Below are 19900 nucleotides of genomic sequence, written 5' to 3' on the forward strand. Positions count from 1 at the left end.
CGGATAAAATCAAGAATGCAAGATAAAAGTAGACGCTTTTAGCTGAACATAGTCATTCTAGTATTGTGGTAAATGTTAAATTTTGACACGTAGTTGCGGTATAGTGAATGGTTAAAACATACGTATATATGTTATTCCGGAACGACACCTTTGGACCAACTAACACATACATCTTCATTAAAATGCATAGCTTCGTAGAAGTTCGATTCCAGTGATTGACAGATGTTTTTTATTTCTCACAGAAATCAATAATCTGCTTGATAATTCGTTATTTTATTTATTTTTTCTTTAAGTCGTGTGAGAATATACATATGTTTGATATTTTTGCATAATTAATATCAGATTCATTTCTATAACGCTGACCATAAAATTCGAGGTCAAGAAAGAAGTTTAGAGCGACAGTTGTATGCCATTGGCTCGTATATTGATGTAATCATACTCACTAATAAACTAATTCTTATTTAATTATCGAGATTGTAAATAGCAACAGTTGATGAATTTCTTGCGCAGGATGTGTTAATACATCAGCAAACGGAAAATAATGGTTAGGCAGTTATCTGTGAGAAGTTAAATTTCCATAGGTAAAGAAGTGTGCATGAAGAAAATGTTTACCCGTAACGTGATTTATACTCCGTCTGTAAACGGTAAAACGAAGAACACATAAGCTTCCACGTAAAAATAGATTGACCCTGCCGTCGATAAAACCCTGCAAAGCGCGAAACCCTTCAACGCGAGTAATTCGATATACGCGAGCAGAGGTGAATGGCGAGAAGCATTCTCACGAGGTACTCGCGTATACCTACAATAGGTTCTCTTTAGAATTCCGTATCCTGGTCGTGAATAATTTTCTTCTGTTCCTTCCTCCTCTTTTTCTTTATTTTCTAGTAAATAATTTCTTTATGCTCTCTCAACGACAAATAATCGCATTCAATGAATGTTCTCGAACAATGAGCATAAAAATCACAAAGAAGATAAACGAGCTCTCTGTGAAAATCTTTTGTTTCGTAGACAAAAACTAACCATCATAAACAACGGAAAATTAGATTTATTATATTAATTTATAATTTATTTCTAATCTTGCGGAATATACAGTTTTTTACTAACATTCAACTACTTTATAATTATAATATTCGGATTTAGCCTTCATCAATTTTTTTGGTACGAACGTAGACTAATGTTCTAAATTATCTTTTATGCTAATTAAGATTTACGTCCCTCGCTGTGTAGCACGTATTCAATCACGATTTGGCAATTAAAATATTTTTCGGTATAATAAAAGTTGATAGTTACATTATCGGTCGTAAAAAAAAATTGTTAGTAAGTAGATGGAGATAGTTGTTTATATGTACAAAATATTGCGCGTTTATGAGACAAGGAAATATATAGTCTCATAAACAATACGTAAGCGTGTAATTAAACCTTTAAGTACGTAAAAGTTATCTCAGGTACCTACTAGTACAAATATTTTATACCGATATCAATTAACACATCATCTATTGGTACTATACAATTTTTAAATACAATATTGTATTATAGAGTACATAAAGTGAAGCATCGCACAAGGTTGATATATCGATTTAGTGTACCAACATATTTCATAACAAGCTCGGTATATTAGGTTATGACTAGCACAGTGTGTCAATGCAATTTATTGATCTTTCGATTACGATTTTACGTAACGATACGATTTCATTGAATGATCCAATCATAAATAATGTTATTCAATGATATCGTGCAATATCTACAATTGAACGTTACATACTTCATGTGGTTAACATGAGGTTATGAACACCATTATTTTTCCATGAAAGGCACATAAACTTATACACACATTTCGCGCACTGCTAATGTTTATAAAAATTTTTGTTATACATTTATTTTCCAGCACACAATGTATATTACCTGAGTAAATAAATATAAATATTATGAAAAAGTAATAGAAGCACATTTGTATCACACTATCTTAAATATTCTATTTTTACATAAATTATACGTAAACAAATTTGTCTTATTTTCATTACATTTTCATTACAAGTTGAAAATTCTTTGATACTCGTAAAATGAAAATGTTAATACTATCTGTTAACGATAATGCTTATTTTCAGTCAAAATAATTTCTAATCATTAATTAATAAAAACTCTTAAATTATATAAAGTTCTTTGTGTAATCTACTATAATTTACCAATTAAATATTGCGTTATTTTATTCTACCGATTTTAAATGCACAATTTTACTTCAAATATATTAAGGATTTTTAATATATTAAATGCTTTGTCATAAAAATATTGAAAGCCTTGCAACTGCTAAATTCTTATGTTCTTTAAGCTAAAATGTCTGCAATTTTTCATTTCTTTCACTTAGTATAACGTATTTGATAGTTAAATATATAACTTGTTATACAATAGTTGTACACATTAAAGTATATACATATGCAAAAATGTGTATACACATCTAAAAGATGTCATTTCCTTCTTAGGTCCACTACTTCTATCACTGCAGTTACATCCAACTTACAGTGTTTTGCTTTCTGAAAAAATATTCTTTTGAACGTATGTAACAGATTATATTTACACAATCTGCATTAAAGTCATTTAGAATAATTACCGTGTATAGCGGAGGATCTGTTGGATGTGGATGAAATCCAGTTTCTCTGCAATTGGCAATAAATTCTAATCCATATTCTGGAGTCAAAATGAAAAATCCTGTTCTAAAATAAATAAATATATTTTTGAGTAAAAAAAACTCTTTTTTTTATACATCCGGATATTTTTTCTTTTACTTACTCATCGTATTTAGGAGCACAAACAATAGCAATGGCTTCAGCCATCATAAGTTGATATGCACAATGTGTATGAAGATCAACACTAGATAGAAAGGCAGTCTGTGTAGGATGCGTCTGTGAAGTACAATTATTTGTTCTGTTTGCAAATTCACCCAGTTCAGATGTTGTTTTCAATGATAATTTTACTTTAAATTCAAATATTACATACATGTATCCAACCAAGAGTAATCAAATTATGTTGATCCTGATAATCAAATATATCTTCTTCATTATATGTTACACAGGAATCTGGGGATCCAGTTTGTTCAGGAATTAATAAATGAGTAACAACTAATTTATTTCTTTCTAATTTGCCTGCTAATATACCACAAGTTTCTTTATTATTCATGGTGTTAGAGAATGCCAACATGAGGAAGTTTTGCATTAATTTAGTTGGCAGTACTATGTCTCTTAAAGTAAAACTGTCACAAAGCAAAGAAGGTTTTGTTGAGCGATCTATAGTGGGTCTATTAAAAAATACAATTATATAATTTAATATTATTTGTAAATTACTATAAAAATTCAATTTCTTTTTACATTATACTTACTTTTCTTTAGATGTTTGTGCAGTTATATCACTAGATGGACTTACTAATGGTCTTGATGGTATACTGGACATTTTTTTAAGCTTGGCATCTTCAGGAGATGTTACACTTGCAACCATAGCAGCTTCTGCTGCTTTAACAGCTGCTAATGCAGCTAATTTGTTCTTTCTTTCTTCCTCTTCTCTCAACCTAGACAAATATTACATGTGCATAATCATTATACATTTCTATAAATATAAATATATAGACTGAGTCACCTAAGGCTAGGACCTAAAATATTTTTGAAATGATTAATTATATTAAAAAATGAATCATATATTTTTTGATGCATTTGATATAGTTCATCATACCTTATAAAAAATATTTGATTATTTATACAAGAATCCATTAGTTTAGATCTGGCATTTTTCTCTACTATCTGTAGATGAATGCTTGTGAAGTAATTCATATAAATTACAAAAAAAAATCTCACGATGTGCTTGCTTACCAATAGATTTCATATTAAAATATCAGAATGTCTTTTGATTCTCAGATTCATCTCTTCTCCATCATTTTTGTCGCGATTTGGAAAGGGTCAATATTTCTAGCCTTAGATGACTCACCCTGTATAATTTATAAAATATTATAAAGTACTTTTCTAATTCTTCTTGTTTCAGTCTTTCCTTTTCAATTTTTTCTCTTTCTTTTACATCTTCCAGATACTTATTTAATTCTGTTTGATATTGTTCTAATAATTGTTTCTTTAATTCTTCAGCCTTAGGAAGTACTTTACGTAATGTTTGTTGATTATGCTCCTTATCTTTTAATGATACTGTGTCAAATTGTGGGTGATTTCTTATTTTTTCAACAAAAATCCTGTAATAATACATTTTTAAAAAATAAGTTGAATATCTTAAATTATCATAAGTTATGTATTGTATTTAAAATCACATAGCTTACGTTATGAATTTGACATATAAAATATATGCATATTCAAGATTATTATCTTTCATGCACATATCTGCCATCCTAATCATCTCTACACCAGAACGATAATATCTGAAAAAGATTGAACAAATTAATAGTGTTAGAATTATTTAATTCTACTTAAAAATGTATTTTTCAACAGGTTGCAACAATGATGTATGAAAAACAATTATAGTAGGGCCTGACACCTTTGAGGTGGAATGTTACGGTCCATTTCTACTGTGGAAGCATAATCCGAGAGATTCTTCAACCGTGCTCGTGGATCTGATATGCCAACATTCTTCCAAGGATGTTTGGCACTGACACTTTTGATCTCTGACGTTTCCTTGCTCATTTAAAAATTTTAGGTTACGTTTAGTCAATACATTAATTCTTTATTACATCTGAAAAGATTTACTATCAGCGAATCTTCGTAGTTCTAAAATATACATAAACATTTACCCCATTTTAATTCTAATATATTAACAAGAATATGTAATCAAAATAGCGATTGAGTTGATTAGAAAAATACGTCAAACTAATATGTCATCAGTCATCAAATGTTATCAATTGTCAGTGCTACCAATGGAAAAATAAAAATTACTATTATTTGTTTTGGTAGTTAATGGTGTAGCAATTGTTAATTTAATACGTAGATAAAGATTTTTAATGGAAAACCTCTAAACAGCAGATATGTATGACACGTTTATAGCATGGAAGACGTTTAACTACTTTAGTGATAATTTATAATAATAATATCAATTTATTGTTATATATTATTTGATTATCAATATCGTTGTTGCATAAAGTAAAAATTTATTGTCAATAAACAATTCATTATTGTTGTTTTATCATCATATCGTTTACTAGGGTAATAACCTATATGTGTATCTTCAAGCATGTTTATTATAATATATATACAATTATTATATTATAGCATATTCCTAAAGGATTTTTAATTCATGAATAATATTGTTTTTTGAAGTGGAAGTAAATAAATAGATACATATAATGGAAGAGAAAGATAAAAACAATGATGAAATTTCTCCACCTAAACAAGCCAGGGTTGATTCTTTCCAAAGTGAGTTACTATGTATATTATTATTTTAATATAAATCTGATATATTTACATTAAAAATATTAATATTTTGTACACAGGTGCATTTAGCGAATTAAAGAAATCAGAATTTTTCAGTGAACCATTACCTGGTCCTTCTAAAGTCACAAGTGCTTCAAAATTTAATACACTGTTAGTCAGTTTAAAACAAGTACGATAATACAAGATTTTTTAGTATTTTATAATATTATATAATATAATGTATTGCTTATTTTTGTACATATATAATCTAATTTTAGAAAGGAAATCCATTGTTGAAATTTATAACTAATGTTCCTTGGGAATTTTCTGAAATTGTACCAGATTATGTTATGGGAAAAACTACTTGCGCTCTTTTCTTATCGATACGTTATCATCAACTTAATCCTGACTATATTCATGAACGCTTGAAGGCCTTAGGAAATATGTATAACCTAAGAGTGCTTTTAGTACAGGTTCATTTTAATTATTGTTATTATATCTAATAGCATATGATTATATTATAAATGTAATGGTAAAATATTACAGGTAGATGTGGCAGAGCCAAATCATGCTTTGAAACATTTAACAAGAATTTGCATTCTGGCAGATTTGACACTAATGCTGGCCTGGAATGCAGAAGATGCAGGCAAAATTATTGAAACATACAAGATTTATGAAAATAAGCCACCTGATGCAATAATGGAACGAAGTGATACAGCACCATATCAAAAGGTATATGCATAATATAATTAATTTGAGAATTACAAATTTTTTCTATATATATGTATTCTTTCAGTTAATGAATGCCTTGACAACAATTCGATCAGTCAATAAAACAGATGCCACAACTCTTTTATCAACCTTTGGTACATTAAGTGATCTGGTACAGGCACCATCAAATATACTTGCTCTTTGTCCTGGTGTTGGGATACAAAAAGCAGAAAGAATTCATAAAACGTTGCATGAACAATTTTTACGTCCTCCAAAGTCTATAAAATAAGAATAAACAGGATATGACTTTATACGTGTAAATAAGTGTAACTCCGATGTTCTGTAAGATTATTCAGAATAAAATCTTTTATATTCTTTTATAAAATAATATTTATTGACTTTTATTATGTACTTTTTTATTGTACATTGTTTACCTTCCATGTAACATTTTTCTAATACGATCGTATGTACATTTGTATATCATAGAATACATTTTTTGATATACAATGATATAAAAATAAAGACTACAATTCGCGTTGTCGTTTTGCTACGATATTAAGAAAATGTACTACTATCACTTACAGAAAAAGAGGTCATTGGTTATTCTATATATCAGTGATTCTGATATTATGAGAAGATTATACAACTACAATTTCACGCCTTCTTTACGTCTACTTACAATTACAAACAATACAATCACAATTTTGTAGTAGTATTGAAGTACTTATGAAGTATATATATGTATGTAATAAATATAATGTAACCGTGTTGAGCAACAAGAAGTATGTACCCTCAATGTATCTTTTATTTATATTCCTCTTATATCATCCAACCAATCATCAAATGCTGTATATTTTATACAGTAAATCTTGCACTATAAGATATATTCACTCATACAATATCCAGTATAATGTTCGATCTATAACTTAATTAGAAATCCTTATCCTTTCTTGAATTTGAGCAACAATATCGATATAGTCATAAGTACGCATATCCAACAAAGCGTAGCGATGAAACCATTGTAAACCGTAGAGCGCGACATTGACCATCCCCTAGCTAGCATGGCTCTCATTGATTCTGTGCTCATTGTTAGAGGCATCGTATAACTAATAATTTTTAATAGTTTATGCATTCCCTCGACAGGCCAGATTATTCCACATAACATCACAATGGGTAGAAAAGCACCCATCGCAAGGTAAGTCGCGGTTCTTTCGCTTGCAGAGCAACATGCAATAACGAATCCTAAAGATTAAGTTTAGTTGATTAAATGAATAGTAATAATAGTTATTACGATTATTAAAATGATTCATACCTAAACACATTCCACACAATCCAGTGAGGATAGTCAGTAGGCCGATCAAACCGATATTACCTTCACACGTGATATCAAATATTGCGAACGAAACTATTAGAACCATTATCGTTTGGCCTGCCATTATCGTGAATTGAGTTATAACTTGTGCGAAAAGAATTTCCGTTCCAGTGAGACCTGTCGATAGAAAAATCATCTATAATTTTTAGTCTGGTTATTTTTATGTGTATATTTAATAGTTTCTTATTTACCAGAAACTAAACTTCTTTCGAGAAGACCTTCGTTTCTTTCTAACAACATGGAGCCGGAAGTCAATGCAACCGACAAGAAAAAAATTATTCTGTAATATGAAAATTTCCATTGAATAAATAAAGTTAAGGAAATATAAAGTTTTCAAGATGATATTAATCAAATAGAAAATATTTAATCATAAACACTCACGTTAAAATAACACCTGGTGCTGCAAAGTCGGTGAAATTTGGATCCGTAGGACCATATATTGGTTGTTTAAACTGCAAATCGAGAAACGTATGTTGTTATAAATTCTTACTATTTCTTGCCATTTCTTTTTTAAATTATCAACTTACATCAATCGGTATAGTTGATAGTTTTTCGCTGTAATTGCAAGCCATTGTCGTTTCCTCAGCAAATGCTTCAAACGAATTATAAATCTTTTTTTGAAGGAGATACCCAATTTGCTGATCTAAGAGAGAAAGAAAAAAAAATTCTCTCTCTTTTATGAAACTTCATAAATAACCGCTTATTTGATTATATCTTTTAGACTCATAGATTTAAAAAAACTGATGAGACAAAATTCTGGAAATTATTTGAAAATTCTAATGGTAAACTCACTAGACATATCCATGACGATTTCTATGTTAGAGTAGTCTATATCCCAGTCGTCGGCATCTTTTCCATACTTTATTCTCGCTTCCAAGGAATCCGTGTAATTCGAGGGAAACATTATGGCACCCCAAGCATCGCCACTTTGAACAGCATCTCTAGCAGCGTCTTCGGTGTCATATAGTACAATGTCCACCTCTCTTTTATCTAATTGTTCTAAAAATCGACAACTTAACAAAGTCCAATTACAGCCTTCTGACGACGTACAATGTGCCACGTTGCTGCTGTTTAATTCGTGATTCACTATTGCCAGTTTCAGGCCTTCCGGATCTTTACCGATGGAGATACAGAACAGAAGGATTTGAACGACTGGCAGACCGATGATAAACATAATCATGCTAAAGAGAACAAACATAAAGTATATTTAAATTTTATTTCATTCTTTTCGCTTCTTGATTAGCAACTTCCCCTTTTTCTCTCAAACTTTGTAATTTTCTGAATTTCGAGAAGGAATGCTATTTTATGTAACGTGTTAATTTAGTTACAATTTCACTTTTACTTACCCTACATTTCGCCACATCCACAGGAAGTTCTTCCATATAAGAGCCTTCATGTGCATCGGATTGACCATCCTAGACGTTCCGTGACACTCATCTTCTGGTGGCAAATCTGACACCTGTATTACAGTAATGCTATTTAATGTTAAATAAGAAACGATATATAATACTTAATCACCGAGACAAGAATTTAGAACGTACATTGAGATGATCGATGACGATGCTTTTCCTTCGACTAGAAACACTGACGTTGTCGCCAAATTCACCGCTCATTTCGTCATCTACGTGCTAAAAGAGAACATAAACGTATATAAAATATCAATTCTAGAAAGTATATAGAAAAACTGTCGGAACATTCACTTAAAAGAAACTCATTAATAATTTACGAGAAATTCATTTTTCAAAATTTGATAGAAACAAATAATGTATTACTCGAAACGAAGCTAGAAAAAGGTACAAACCAGGATTCACAAAGAATTGATAAAAAGACTAAAGGACGGAGTTAACAAACAAATATAAAAACGTACACCTTCAGGAGGAACACCAGTAACACTGCTGAGGATACTGCTTCTCCTTCGAAGACCCATATTTTGCTTTCTGCTCAGCTTTAAAAATACATCCTCCAGGGTGTCCACGTTGTGCATCTCCATTAGTCTCGTCGGTGATTCTTCAGCCAATAGCCTACCACTCCTCATCAAACCAATGATACCAGCCTGTCTAGTTTCTTCGATATAGTGCGTGGTGATTATAATGGTTTTATTGCTGTTCTTCGTCAGATCGACAAGATGGTCCCAAATATTCTGTCGTAAAACAGGATCTACGCCCACTGTGGGTTCGTCCAGGATCATCACCTCTGGATCAGCCAGAAGAGTCGCGGCGAAAGAGACTCGTCTCTGCTGACCACCTGACAAATTCTTCACGAAACGCTTTGCTGTTGGCAGCTGCAAAAACTGTTCAAACAACTCGCGTAAAATATTTTTTCTCGTGTCGGAAAAGTTATTTGCGATGTGTCTTAATTTTCAACGAAAGTACGATTTTCTTATTTCTTTAATTTTTAGAAAGAGGCATTTGTTAAAAATAATATTTGCAATTATAAAGCGGTGGGTTAAGCTTTTTGTGAGTCTGGCGTGCCAAACTTTTGAATATTTTAGAATATTACGAGAACCGTAAATCATCAATTTTCTAAAAATTTCAACTAATAAAATACGGAGTATGTGGAAATAATATATGCACTAATCATTTATTTGCATTAAACGGTTAAACGGTTGTACTTGATCATCGTATTACGTAAACAAGCGTGTTACAGCGAATCAATTAATCGTCCTGGACAAAAACTGAGCAACGTCAGTTGTCTTATAATCATCCGGATCTTTTTTCCTCTCTCTTTTTACTCGTCTTAAATATCTACGTCATTACACGGTATTAATATTATTTCGATTGAAATGATCGAATCATGCCTTTATAAGAAACTCTAGCTTCTGCTGTACTTGCTCCGTGGTCATACCAGCGCACCAACCGAAGTATATGAACGTTTCCTTTATAGAGAATTCGCCGTACAATGCGATTTCTTGCGGCATATAACCCACTCGTGGACCAGGAACACCTGATCCTTTGGAGCCTGGTCGACCACCGAGTACCCAGATCTCACCGGAATTCAGACGCTTTCGACCCACGATGCAAGAGAGCAATGTGGTCTTTCCGCAACCGCTTGCGCCGAGCAGACCGTATCTGAAAACGAATATAATCGTTATGTCATTTTTATCGTTACTAATTGAATATTAATTTCTTTTTTTGTGTAACAAGTGATCTATCATAGCTTGTGATTGTATATTGTACATATGTAATAAATATTTCGAAATGTTTAAATGCTGACAAATAGGCAGACTGAATATTTGTGGAGATTCCCTGATTTCATCGTTTATTATTTATTAACCATATATTTCATATATATTTGCATATTACGTACATCCTGTATCTTGAAGTTTCTCATAAAAATCCGTCGTGTAGCGATAGCCATTTAACGAATATTGCGGATGAAATATGTATGAATTTTTTTATCAGACGTAATATATTTATCAATTTTCTACCATGCTATTGAATAAATAATATATCTTCGTTTTCGTGTATCACGCGTAGTTCATATGATAATTGTTATCTCATTGTCCAAAGCTATTTGCATTGTTTTCGATTTATGCTATTACAAGATTAGCTACGTGATTTTTATATCGTGTCATTAGGTATAATGGCAGTGTCATATGAAAAAACAAAGTAAGTTACAATTATTGTGACGTAGAAAGTCAACTTCCTTGTGATTTCCGTAATTGACGATCATTTTTCTATGTAAGATATATCCACAATATCTTAATGTCTTACACTTTGTTTTAATGGTCACGCGATAACAACCTTGTTATCTGCATAAATAATTGCCTCATTATTCAGAAAGACAAGAAAATATCTGGCTGCAATTTTGTTATACGTAAACGTTGCTTGTACAGAATGTTTTAAATATTACTTTGATTTGTAGTAAAAAAGAACACGATTAAATTGTATGTCTCGGACGAGAACGATCAAAGGGCAGCACTTCGTACATTCCTTAACAACCATATTTCATGATCAAATATTAGCACATCTCTGCCGATCTACTATTTCCTCTTTCAAGTTTCCAACAAAGCAATCACTAAAGTTTCGTGAAAAAGTTCAGCAAATATATGAAGAGACGAGACTCGAGCCTCTCCTATATTGTCTCAATTGTGAATTACCTCATCACGCCTCAATCGACTAAACCAACTAATTTAGTATTTTCCTTCAGTCATCGCGAACATAAGGACCAAGGAAATTCAACGTCACTGATTTGTCTAATATTATCAAATGCCCCACAGCGCTAGACACACCTTTATATTCTGATATTTTACCATATGCGCAGTTATGACCGGGACAGCCAGAATTAATACTCGAGTGGCGTAGAGTTAATTCACTTAGCGTTGAATTTTACATATGGGAAAATTAAATATAAGGTGAAACCGTCTTTCGTTCGATAAAAATGTTACTGTTTCTGTCGATCAATTCGCGAGATCATTCACCTTGTTCCGCCAACTCGTGGAAAAGAAAAGAGATGTAAATCAAAATAAGAAGAGAAATGGTAGATTTGCATATGAATTTTGGCTGTGGCAACGTTAGTCGTAGAAGAAAGAGTTAATCAGGAAACTTACATGGTGCCTTTCGGCACGGTCATATTCAGCCCATCCAAAATAATATTCGGGTTACTCTTGGAGCCATACTTTTTGTAGGCTCTCCTCACGTACACCGCTTGCCTCTTTTTCGTATCCAGAGTTGAGGATTGCGTTTGAAGCGGAGGTCTTCGAGTTTTCAGTTCCAAGGAAGCGGGCAGCGTGCCTGACGGACTGCTGGTGTCCTCCATTTCTACGACAGAGGAAATAGTTAGTATTTCCGTGAAAGTGATTCATAATCGATGAACCATTTCACGCACCATACGTTTACGTTCTGATCGTTGGCTGACTAAAAGGAATGCTTAAAATCTACCGTATTTTGCTGCAGCCACTATGAAAATGATTCGACACTGCATGCTATTGGCCAAAAATTTCCAAACACTGTTATTTTTAAGAGCAATCGATTGCAATTGAAAATAGTATGTCAGAGAAGTTTTAAAGCGCGCGCAAACTACTGATGCAATTTATCGATAACGGTGTTGGTACAGATTATATGGAATGATGATTCTTCGTCGCAAAATTGATATTCCTTTTATTTGAAAACACGTCTGATTCGAGCTATTAATTTCAATAATGTATACTGTTTTAAATACATAACGTTAACAAACGAGGAAAGAAGTACTTCAACGGGAAAGAAATATTTGCGTGTACATTTGTACTTTTAATTTGTTATTCACTTTCAGCGTTTTTTCCAATACGTTTCTTTAGCAGTACGTATCTCGCACTATAGTTATGCTAAAAAATGACGAGGATCGATATTACACAGCGAGTATACTACGACTAAATAATTTCGCATGATTAATGGAATTATATCGACAAGTTTAAGGAGGTTTTAGCTGTTTCCTAGTTGAAATAACAGCTGAGTAAGAGGCAACAACAGGTAAAAGTGATTAATTACAGTTACATCTAGCTTCACCTGTTTCTGTATCACGTGCACTGCCATGTTTGTACAGAGCAACCTGTTCCAAACGCCTCTAAACATAATCTATTCGAGTCATTAGTGTCGCAACTAGGAGCGTTAGAAACGTAACAAAATTTTCACAATGGATTAAAAGACGCGTAACGAAAATTAGTATTCTCTTTTTCTACCTGTGAATCATCAGGCAAGATTTTAACAATATCGCATGACTCAAGTGACGTGGAAATTACCAGAGAAAAATGTATAATTTTTCAAGTTAACGTAACAAATTCATCGATACTGAAATTTAGTAAAATCGTGCCACTTATTGTCAATATCTACGGCGTTGATTTCAGTCGGATGAACAGATGACTATAGCGACAATATCACTCAATACGAAGGATATTACACGATAAATATAGTGACAACTATATCGCTAGAAAAATGTCGTAAATGTATCTCTATCTTTCATCAAGAAAATTGTTCAATCTATTTTATTCCAACTCATTTTTCCTAAAAAATAATTTCAGATATTAAAAATCGACAATTTCGTATACGATCGTCAGATTTTTTAAATCGATACGTAAATTGTTCAACGAAGTCAACACTGAAAAACATCTTTTTCGCTTATCGTGGAGATCGTTAACCCATTTGCATCCAAGTGCGGATTAATCCGTGCGCTGCAACTGTCTTCTATCACCAAGAACGGATTATTACGCAATCGGACGACTTTCTTCTATCACCAAGCGCGTATTATTACGCACGTTGCCACTGCTTTTTATTTCAGTCGCCAAGTATACTTCAGATGTGAGAGATCACGTTTGACCCGTTTGTCAACATCTCGCCTATATTATTTTCTAAACAAGTCTTACTTTTTTTTAAGTACCGCCAATCTTAATTAAATTTAACAAATTCAAATTTAAAGAATATTCTAATTTTATAACGTAAACTAAAACGACGCGTTGCACGCTTATCTAAACGTACTCGAAGAGAAACGGTCTTTAAATGCCATATTTGCGATGTACCATTATGTATTGACCATTTTCAAGAATTCCACGAGAAATAATATGATTTAACTTTCATTTTAATCTAAATAATTTTTTTTTAAATAAATAATTTTTACTTTTTTCCTCCGTTATAAAGAATATAAGATGCGATGTTTGCGAAGTATTGTCAATCATTGTCTACCAATCGTTTCGAACAGTAAATTCTCGATAAACTCCATGAAGAATTCGGCTGTCATTTACTACATCTACGACCGCCGCTGATGCCTTCAACTGTCCTGTTAACCAAATCTCAACGTGATCGTCGCGAAGAAATGGGAGTCTACGAATTCGAAAAGTTTCTATAATTAATATTTATATAAGTAATAAATTTCGTATTGGTTTGTATCAATTCCACTATCGTGAAAGTGGAGATGAAAGTATCGTGCAAGTGGATAATACCTCGTATGGAAATACCTAATAAGAAGATAATACCTCGTATGGAAATTCGACAAGAGAATTTATGTGACAGCACTGATAAAAAATCACAATATATCACGCGCAATATACTGCCAAAAGATTTTTTTAGCAAGTATTTAAATATCCTAGTGAGTCATCGGTATACGCAACGAAGTTACCGAAACACATGTTCTCAAAAATGTAACTTTGTACAGGCAAATTTTATTTTACCAAATTATTCGAAATCAAAATCCATAGGAAATTAACAAACTATGAAGGTAGAAATTTACGCTTCGAAAACGATGTAGCTTTCAAACTTTTCTTAAACGGCCTATGACTCGCGTTCATCTTCTGTCCTGTTAGCTCAGCTTGGATCGTTCTAAAATCGTGTCGCGTCCCTGAAAAGATCTGTTCGACTGGACAACGGTCAGTCGAACGACAACGGTTCTCGGAACCGAAATTGCACAACGCGATGGTTGTCGAAAAGGAGAAAGAAAGGCGGTAAAAGGCGCGAAGAAAAGGAAAGAAAGAGACACGTATATCGGATCGGGCGAACGTTCGAGGACATCGAGACGCGGCCATCGACAAAATCGAAGAAAACGCGCGGGAACGAAAGCCCGATTGAACTTTCTTCGGTTGGCTGGACCAGCCGGAGTTAAGTGAGAGTGAGTTTGTTACACGCGTTGCATCACTCTCGAATCACGAAACGAAAGACCGCGTCGATTGTGTACGAAGGATTCTCCATTGCCTCGGCTATCGTCACGACCTTTCTACGCAGGTTCTTTCGAACGATTCCCCTAAATTGTCTATTAACCCATTTGCATCGTGGCTCTACGTGGAGCGACGCTTGGTTCGTTTCCCTCTTCTTTTCTGTGCAACCAAAATTCTGATTGACAGTACAACGTAACACGGCTTGCGAAATCGGCCAATTCCGCCTAATCATCGTATTTTCGCCTGGAAGATTTGCCGGATACGCTTGGCCAGAAATTACAAGAAGCTACGACGGAGAAACTCGATCACCGTGAAATTCATTCAGACCGACCTCGATAAAGTTACCTGGTATTAACAAATATGACGCAACTTTGTTCGATTTAAACGTATGATATTTCGTCGATGAAAAAACAGTTGCACGAAATGAAAGATTACGTATAAAATCATTCGCGGGAAAGGGCTACTACTTTTATCAGACTATATCGTATCTTCCATCGTATTTGATCGTTAACTTATAGCCTTCCTTATGCCAAGAATTTGGAAATTTTTAAATGTTCACTCTTCCAGTAAAGGAACGAGCTGAGTGTCTTCCTCTTTGCCCTACGATATATTATTTCTTCTGTTATAATACGTTCGATTCATCATCTGAGAAATCGATTACTTTATATTCAGTTTCTGTGATTTGTCGAGTCGTCAAAGCTGGCCAATTCTATGAAAATATTTCTACATAATATTGTGATAAACACAGTGTAGTATAATGGTTTCTGCAAGTCTTACTTCGTTAAGCTATAAATTACATTGATACTACATTAGAATTTTTAAAAGCATAAATCTGCGAAGTAGATAGATCGTGTTGATTAAGTTTGACATGTGGCAGTGTCTTTCTTTTTTGTGAAATCGCACATTTCTCTTTTAACAAAATATCCTATATGCATAGCTCTTGAAATACGTTTACATGTGAGCTACAGTTTTTGTAACTTATGCAATAATGCGTTGCGCAATAGTATTTATAATTAGGATTTTATCCTTCTTGCATTCGTTCACGGTTGAGAACCTTTCTTCGTGTAAAGAGAGTTGGAAAATCGTAAAATACAAGACCGACGATTAATCATTCGACAAAAGCTTGAGGAAGTAACTTTTCATATTTCATGGAAAACGAACAAGGACGTGTTTGGCTGCATATTGCGAACATGTAAACAACCGGACATGGAAAAAGAGACAAGCGTCAAGCAGATTGGTAAATATCCTCGAGTTCATAGTAGACGAGCAAGTTCATTGAAGAAGAGCTGTCCACGCGAAGGTCCAAAGAAATGGAAAGTGATTAGACGTAACTTTGGATAAGCGCATCTTTCTCAATATATTGAAACAGAGATATCTGAAGAAATACTCATCGTGGAAGACAGTGAAATATTTTAATGCCACGAATATGTGGAAAATTTTGGGAAAATGAAAAAATTCCATTCTTTGGCTTTTTTATTCTAGTCCTGCGATAGAATTTATGTTACTGTTGGTAGAATAAATTCCGGATTTCTTAACAAGAGGTACTTGTCAAATTATGAATAAATAATTATCAGGAAAAATTAACAATTTTTTGCTATTTCGTTTAGCATGTATCTGCTACTATATTATACTTCGTATAATATGTGTTTGTCAAAAATGATTAAAAGAACGAGTGGAATGATAATTGAAATTTCGTACAGATTGTGATCTTCTTCCGGTCTATTTCTAGACAAAAATGGCTAATTCGCGTAATTGAATATCATTCGACAGTGAAAACGACCTTCACGCAGAACGTGCGTGCGTAAACGATCTTAAGTTTTCCAAGAACTCGATCGACCGACGCAAAAATTACGACGAAGTTAAATACGTAAGTTTAATAACATATAATTACAGACAGCTTGCATTAAAATGATAATTTGAAATAATGAAAATGAAATCATTTCGACTAGTGACGAAGTAATTGTTAAGAGAATTTCAATTTATTAAAACTCGTAAGATAAATAGAAAAGGATTGAGTTTTACTATTTTCTGTATGCAATAAAATGTCCGAACAGATTCTCTGATTATATGAGAAAGTTTATCGAAATCCTATCGAAAGCCTAATTATTGAATTTAAAAAGACAATAGATGAGACAATAGAATTCAACATCAATGAAATATACAAATGAAATAAATATTTTAGAAATTTCAGAACATCTATCTAGAGTCTATTGTTTCTTATTTTTGCATATTGAATTTACCTCTAAAATTGTACACGTGTTTTCGAACGTGTATTGTACTATTCCATAATAATTTATTTGCTTAACAGATTAAATAAGAAATACTTGGAATGATGTACTATATTTTTTTCATTTCTACTGTAATCTTTCTTAAATGTTCAATTTACGATCGTGTTTGTTCGTAATTTCTATAGTGTTACATTAACGCTATCTACGTACGCCACTAGGTTATTTAATGCAATTTAAATTACGAGGCTTAATTAAACCGAGACTGATTGCAATCTAAATTGTCGTGAAACCAAATGTGTATTAAGAACAGTTATGAAACATTATGTTCTCTGATGATTTCGTCATATTGTACGGAACTCCTTGTTTTAGCTCTACTGAAGGTTACAATTTTGCTGATGTTTTTTTAATATCAAATTTGCAGGAATTCGGATCGATTATTACATTCGAAACTTAATATTTCCTTTGGAAATTCTCAGGTTCCATTATCATTTAGGTTTTTAGTACCACATCAGCTTTGTACTAACATGTAACATTAACATAATGTCAATATTATGGTAATTGTCATCCTTACTACACATGACATGTATCAACAATGATATCATCCCGCGTGTTCATATTCTCTTTTGCTCGTAATGTATTCGAAATTTTAAGGAAGACATTTTCAAAGTTGATGTGACTGGATTAGTCTACTCGGAAAATTTTCCGCTACTCTGAAATTCACGCGTTACGATATATAGATATCTTTTTTATTTTTGACGCAATAGAGTTACGTTAATTATAATTGTACGATTCTGTTCTGATTATGCTTGCAAAGACTTTCTATTTCATTTTACTCCCTTTAAATTGTTTTTCTATGGGCTAGAAAATTGTTCTCCTTAATGAGCTTTAAACTGTTATTGTCGTTTCATCTTTTGTGTTAGAGTAACGAGCATAATTATGTTTCGACAGTTTCAATTACATCGTTACTGTTAATTTTAGTAATATACGTATGCTTTCATTAATCATTTATTGTGCATATCACGGAATAATACAGAATGTAATTGTGTAATGTTTGCTGCAATCTATAAACAAAAGCATAAATTTCGGCATACGCTTTTGTAAAGATTGAAATAAAGAACTGTAAACTAAAAGAAGAAAAGAAAAGCTAAAGGCTTCAAGTTTTCGTCAGCTGTATGTACATCAGTTGTGAATTCTGGTCGAAAGTTTTAAATGCGATTTCCATCTCTTTGCGTAAAGAAAATATGATATTCGATATGAACAATGCGATTATCGTTTAATTAACAGCTAATAAATAAATGATCGCGATTAACAGCTCGTTAGTTCTCATTCTTAACGAATTACACGTAAATCGTCAAAGCAACGTCAACGCGGAGTACACGGGATTAATACTTTTTATACGAATCAAATTATCTTTGCATGAAATTTCACAAGCGAAACTTGATATAATTTCCCCACTTTACATTCTCACATTATACAATCCTAGCAAACGCGAACGCGTGCTTGTTAAAAGACTTCCTTCCGTTACTTGTCACGCTTTGAATAAAATTTTAAATAATACTTCCACTTGACTTTCAATAGTTGATATCATCATCGAAACTATCCTAAATGATATCGACGATTTATAACGATATAATATCTATTATAGCTCGAGTGATCCGGCACCTGTAATCTGTGATCAAATCACCTTTCCCTGCTCTTCCTTCTCATACATTTGTCTCACAGGCAACCACTAACCTGTGACGCGTACTCCGGCAACGACGAATAGCAGCTTCCTCAACAGCGAACAACGAGCACCGTACCGATATCTCGACTCAATTGCATCGCACGGTTCGATCGTTCATTGGCAACTCCATCGTGTTCGAAAATTTCCGTATCCAGTAAATGTCACCACTGACTTGCGACGATATCTTTCAATCACTTTCAATATTAAAATAGATATCAGCTGGAACAAGGCAGATAGATTGTTTTTCTCGTTAGAACATTCTGCTGCTTCCCCAGTGCCAACGATGCTCCCGGAAGCTTGGTTTCCCCTTCACCCAGCGTTTCTCCGCACAAAATAAGAAAGACTCTCGAACTAACCACGATTTTCCTTACTGTCACTTCTTGCTCGAAAATTCCTTGCAAATTGGTCGCAGGAGTTTTGAGTCGCGCAAGTGGTTGCCGGTCGAGAAATGGCAACCAGGAAACAGGTAACGCGATGGAAGAGTGGCCTGGCTGCAGTGCCACTGAGGACTAACTTGGTTGGCTACAGAGCGGAGAATCAAATGCTTGTGCAACACATCGGAGCGGTGTTCACCGCCACGGCAGCGGCCAGACCAGTTTGCAGTGGGGGAAATCGCGGGTCCCGGATTATTACAAATGCACGCGTCCAACCACGTATTCGCGGGTTGAAGAATTTTCTTAGAAACGAACCACCGTCTTTGCCTGGCCGTGTTTTTATCCACAGCTACATTTTTTTGCGATCTTAACGACGCGTTTAATCTTCAGGCTACAGTCTTCAGGCTATAGGCTTCAGGTCTCCTGATTTCGATTCCGAAATGCGGCATTCAGAGTTTAGAGTCGAGGGAGCAGATTTCAGACA

General features: G+C 33.3%; 3 protein-coding genes across 4 annotated transcripts; 1 reads left to right on the plus strand and 2 right to left on the minus strand.

Annotated features, from left to right (window-relative positions):
- Nucleotides 1-2462: 2462 nt before the first annotated feature.
- LOC117230487 (STAM-binding protein) lies at nt 2463-4667 on the minus strand. Its single transcript, XM_033488024.1, has 8 exons — nt 4522-4667; nt 4307-4405; nt 4001-4222; nt 3371-3556; nt 2992-3289; nt 2785-2897; nt 2606-2708; nt 2463-2528 (listed from the first exon to the last, which is right to left on the minus strand). The coding sequence occupies exons 1-8, from the start codon at nt 4665-4667 to the stop codon at nt 2463-2465; spliced, it is 1233 nt and encodes a 410-aa protein (XP_033343915.1).
- Nucleotides 4668-4749: 82 nt separating this feature from the next.
- LOC117230488 (DNA excision repair protein ERCC-1) lies at nt 4750-6412 on the plus strand. Its single transcript, XM_033488025.1, has 6 exons — nt 4750-5183; nt 5298-5393; nt 5471-5580; nt 5669-5863; nt 5937-6122; nt 6187-6412. Exons 2-6 carry the CDS (start codon nt 5324-5326, stop codon nt 6388-6390), a joined length of 765 nt encoding a protein of 254 aa, XP_033343916.1. The 5' UTR covers nt 4750-5183; nt 5298-5323; the 3' UTR covers nt 6391-6412.
- A 196-nt stretch (nt 6413-6608) lies between these two features.
- Nucleotides 6609-19599, minus strand: LOC117230486 (ABC transporter G family member 23). Of its 2 annotated transcripts, XM_033488023.1 has the most exons (13): nt 19399-19599; nt 19054-19261; nt 12023-12233; nt 10271-10541; nt 9341-9763; nt 9015-9101; nt 8820-8932; nt 8266-8654; nt 8001-8116; nt 7855-7925; nt 7665-7753; nt 7414-7590; nt 6609-7343 (listed from the first exon to the last, which is right to left on the minus strand). In XM_033488023.1, exons 3-13 carry the CDS (start codon nt 12229-12231, stop codon nt 7042-7044), a joined length of 2247 nt encoding a protein of 748 aa, XP_033343914.1. In that variant the 5' UTR covers nt 12232-12233; nt 19054-19261; nt 19399-19599; the 3' UTR covers nt 6609-7041. The 2 variants fall into 2 exon arrangements, with proteins under 2 accessions (XP_033343914.1, XP_033343913.1); XM_033488022.1 differs by having other exon boundaries at nt 19054-19599.
- Between the last annotated feature and the right edge of the window lie 301 nt (nt 19600-19900).

Source organism: Bombus vosnesenskii, unplaced genomic scaffold (assembly GCF_011952255.1).
Source record: "Bombus vosnesenskii isolate JDL3184/JDL3185 unplaced genomic scaffold, Bvos_JDL3184-5_v1.1 scf7180000013267, whole genome shotgun sequence".
NCBI classification, from domain to species: Eukaryota; Metazoa; Arthropoda; class Insecta; order Hymenoptera; family Apidae; genus Bombus; species Bombus vosnesenskii.

What these genes read in the sequence shown, in the direction of transcription:
- LOC117230486 (XM_033488023.1), bottom strand. Translation starts at nt 12,231, where the DNA reads ATGGAGGACACCAGCAGTCCGTCAGGCACGCTGCCCGCTTCCTTGGAA. An exon ending in AGCTAGAGTTTCTTATAAAG is followed by an intron (nt 9,764 to 10,270) that starts GCATGATTCGAT and finishes TTGTTTGAACAG; the next exon opens with TTTTTGCAGCTGCCAACAGC. An exon ending in TCGTCATCGATCATCTCAAT is followed by an intron (nt 8,933 to 9,014) that starts GTACGTTCTAAA and finishes ACTGTAATACAG; the next exon opens with GTGTCAGATTTGCCACCAGA.
- LOC117230487 (XM_033488024.1), bottom strand. Translation starts at nt 4,667, where the DNA reads ATGAGCAAGGAAACGTCAGAGATCAAAAGTGTCAGTGCCAAACATCCT. An exon ending in TTACTCTTGGTTGGATACAT is followed by an intron (nt 2,898 to 2,991) that starts GTATGTAATATT and finishes TGTACTTCACAG; the next exon opens with ACGCATCCTACACAGACTGC. An exon ending in TGTGCTCCTAAATACGATGA is followed by an intron (nt 2,709 to 2,784) that starts GTAAGTAAAAGA and finishes TATTTATTTTAG; the next exon opens with AACAGGATTTTTCATTTTGA.
- LOC117230488 (XM_033488025.1), top strand. Translation starts at nt 5,324, where the DNA reads ATGGAAGAGAAAGATAAAAACAATGATGAAATTTCTCCACCTAAACAA. An exon ending in TGTTAGTCAGTTTAAAACAA is followed by an intron (nt 5,581 to 5,668) that starts GTACGATAATAC and finishes ATCTAATTTTAG; the next exon opens with AAAGGAAATCCATTGTTGAA. An exon ending in TAAGAGTGCTTTTAGTACAG is followed by an intron (nt 5,864 to 5,936) that starts GTTCATTTTAAT and finishes AAAATATTACAG; the next exon opens with GTAGATGTGGCAGAGCCAAA.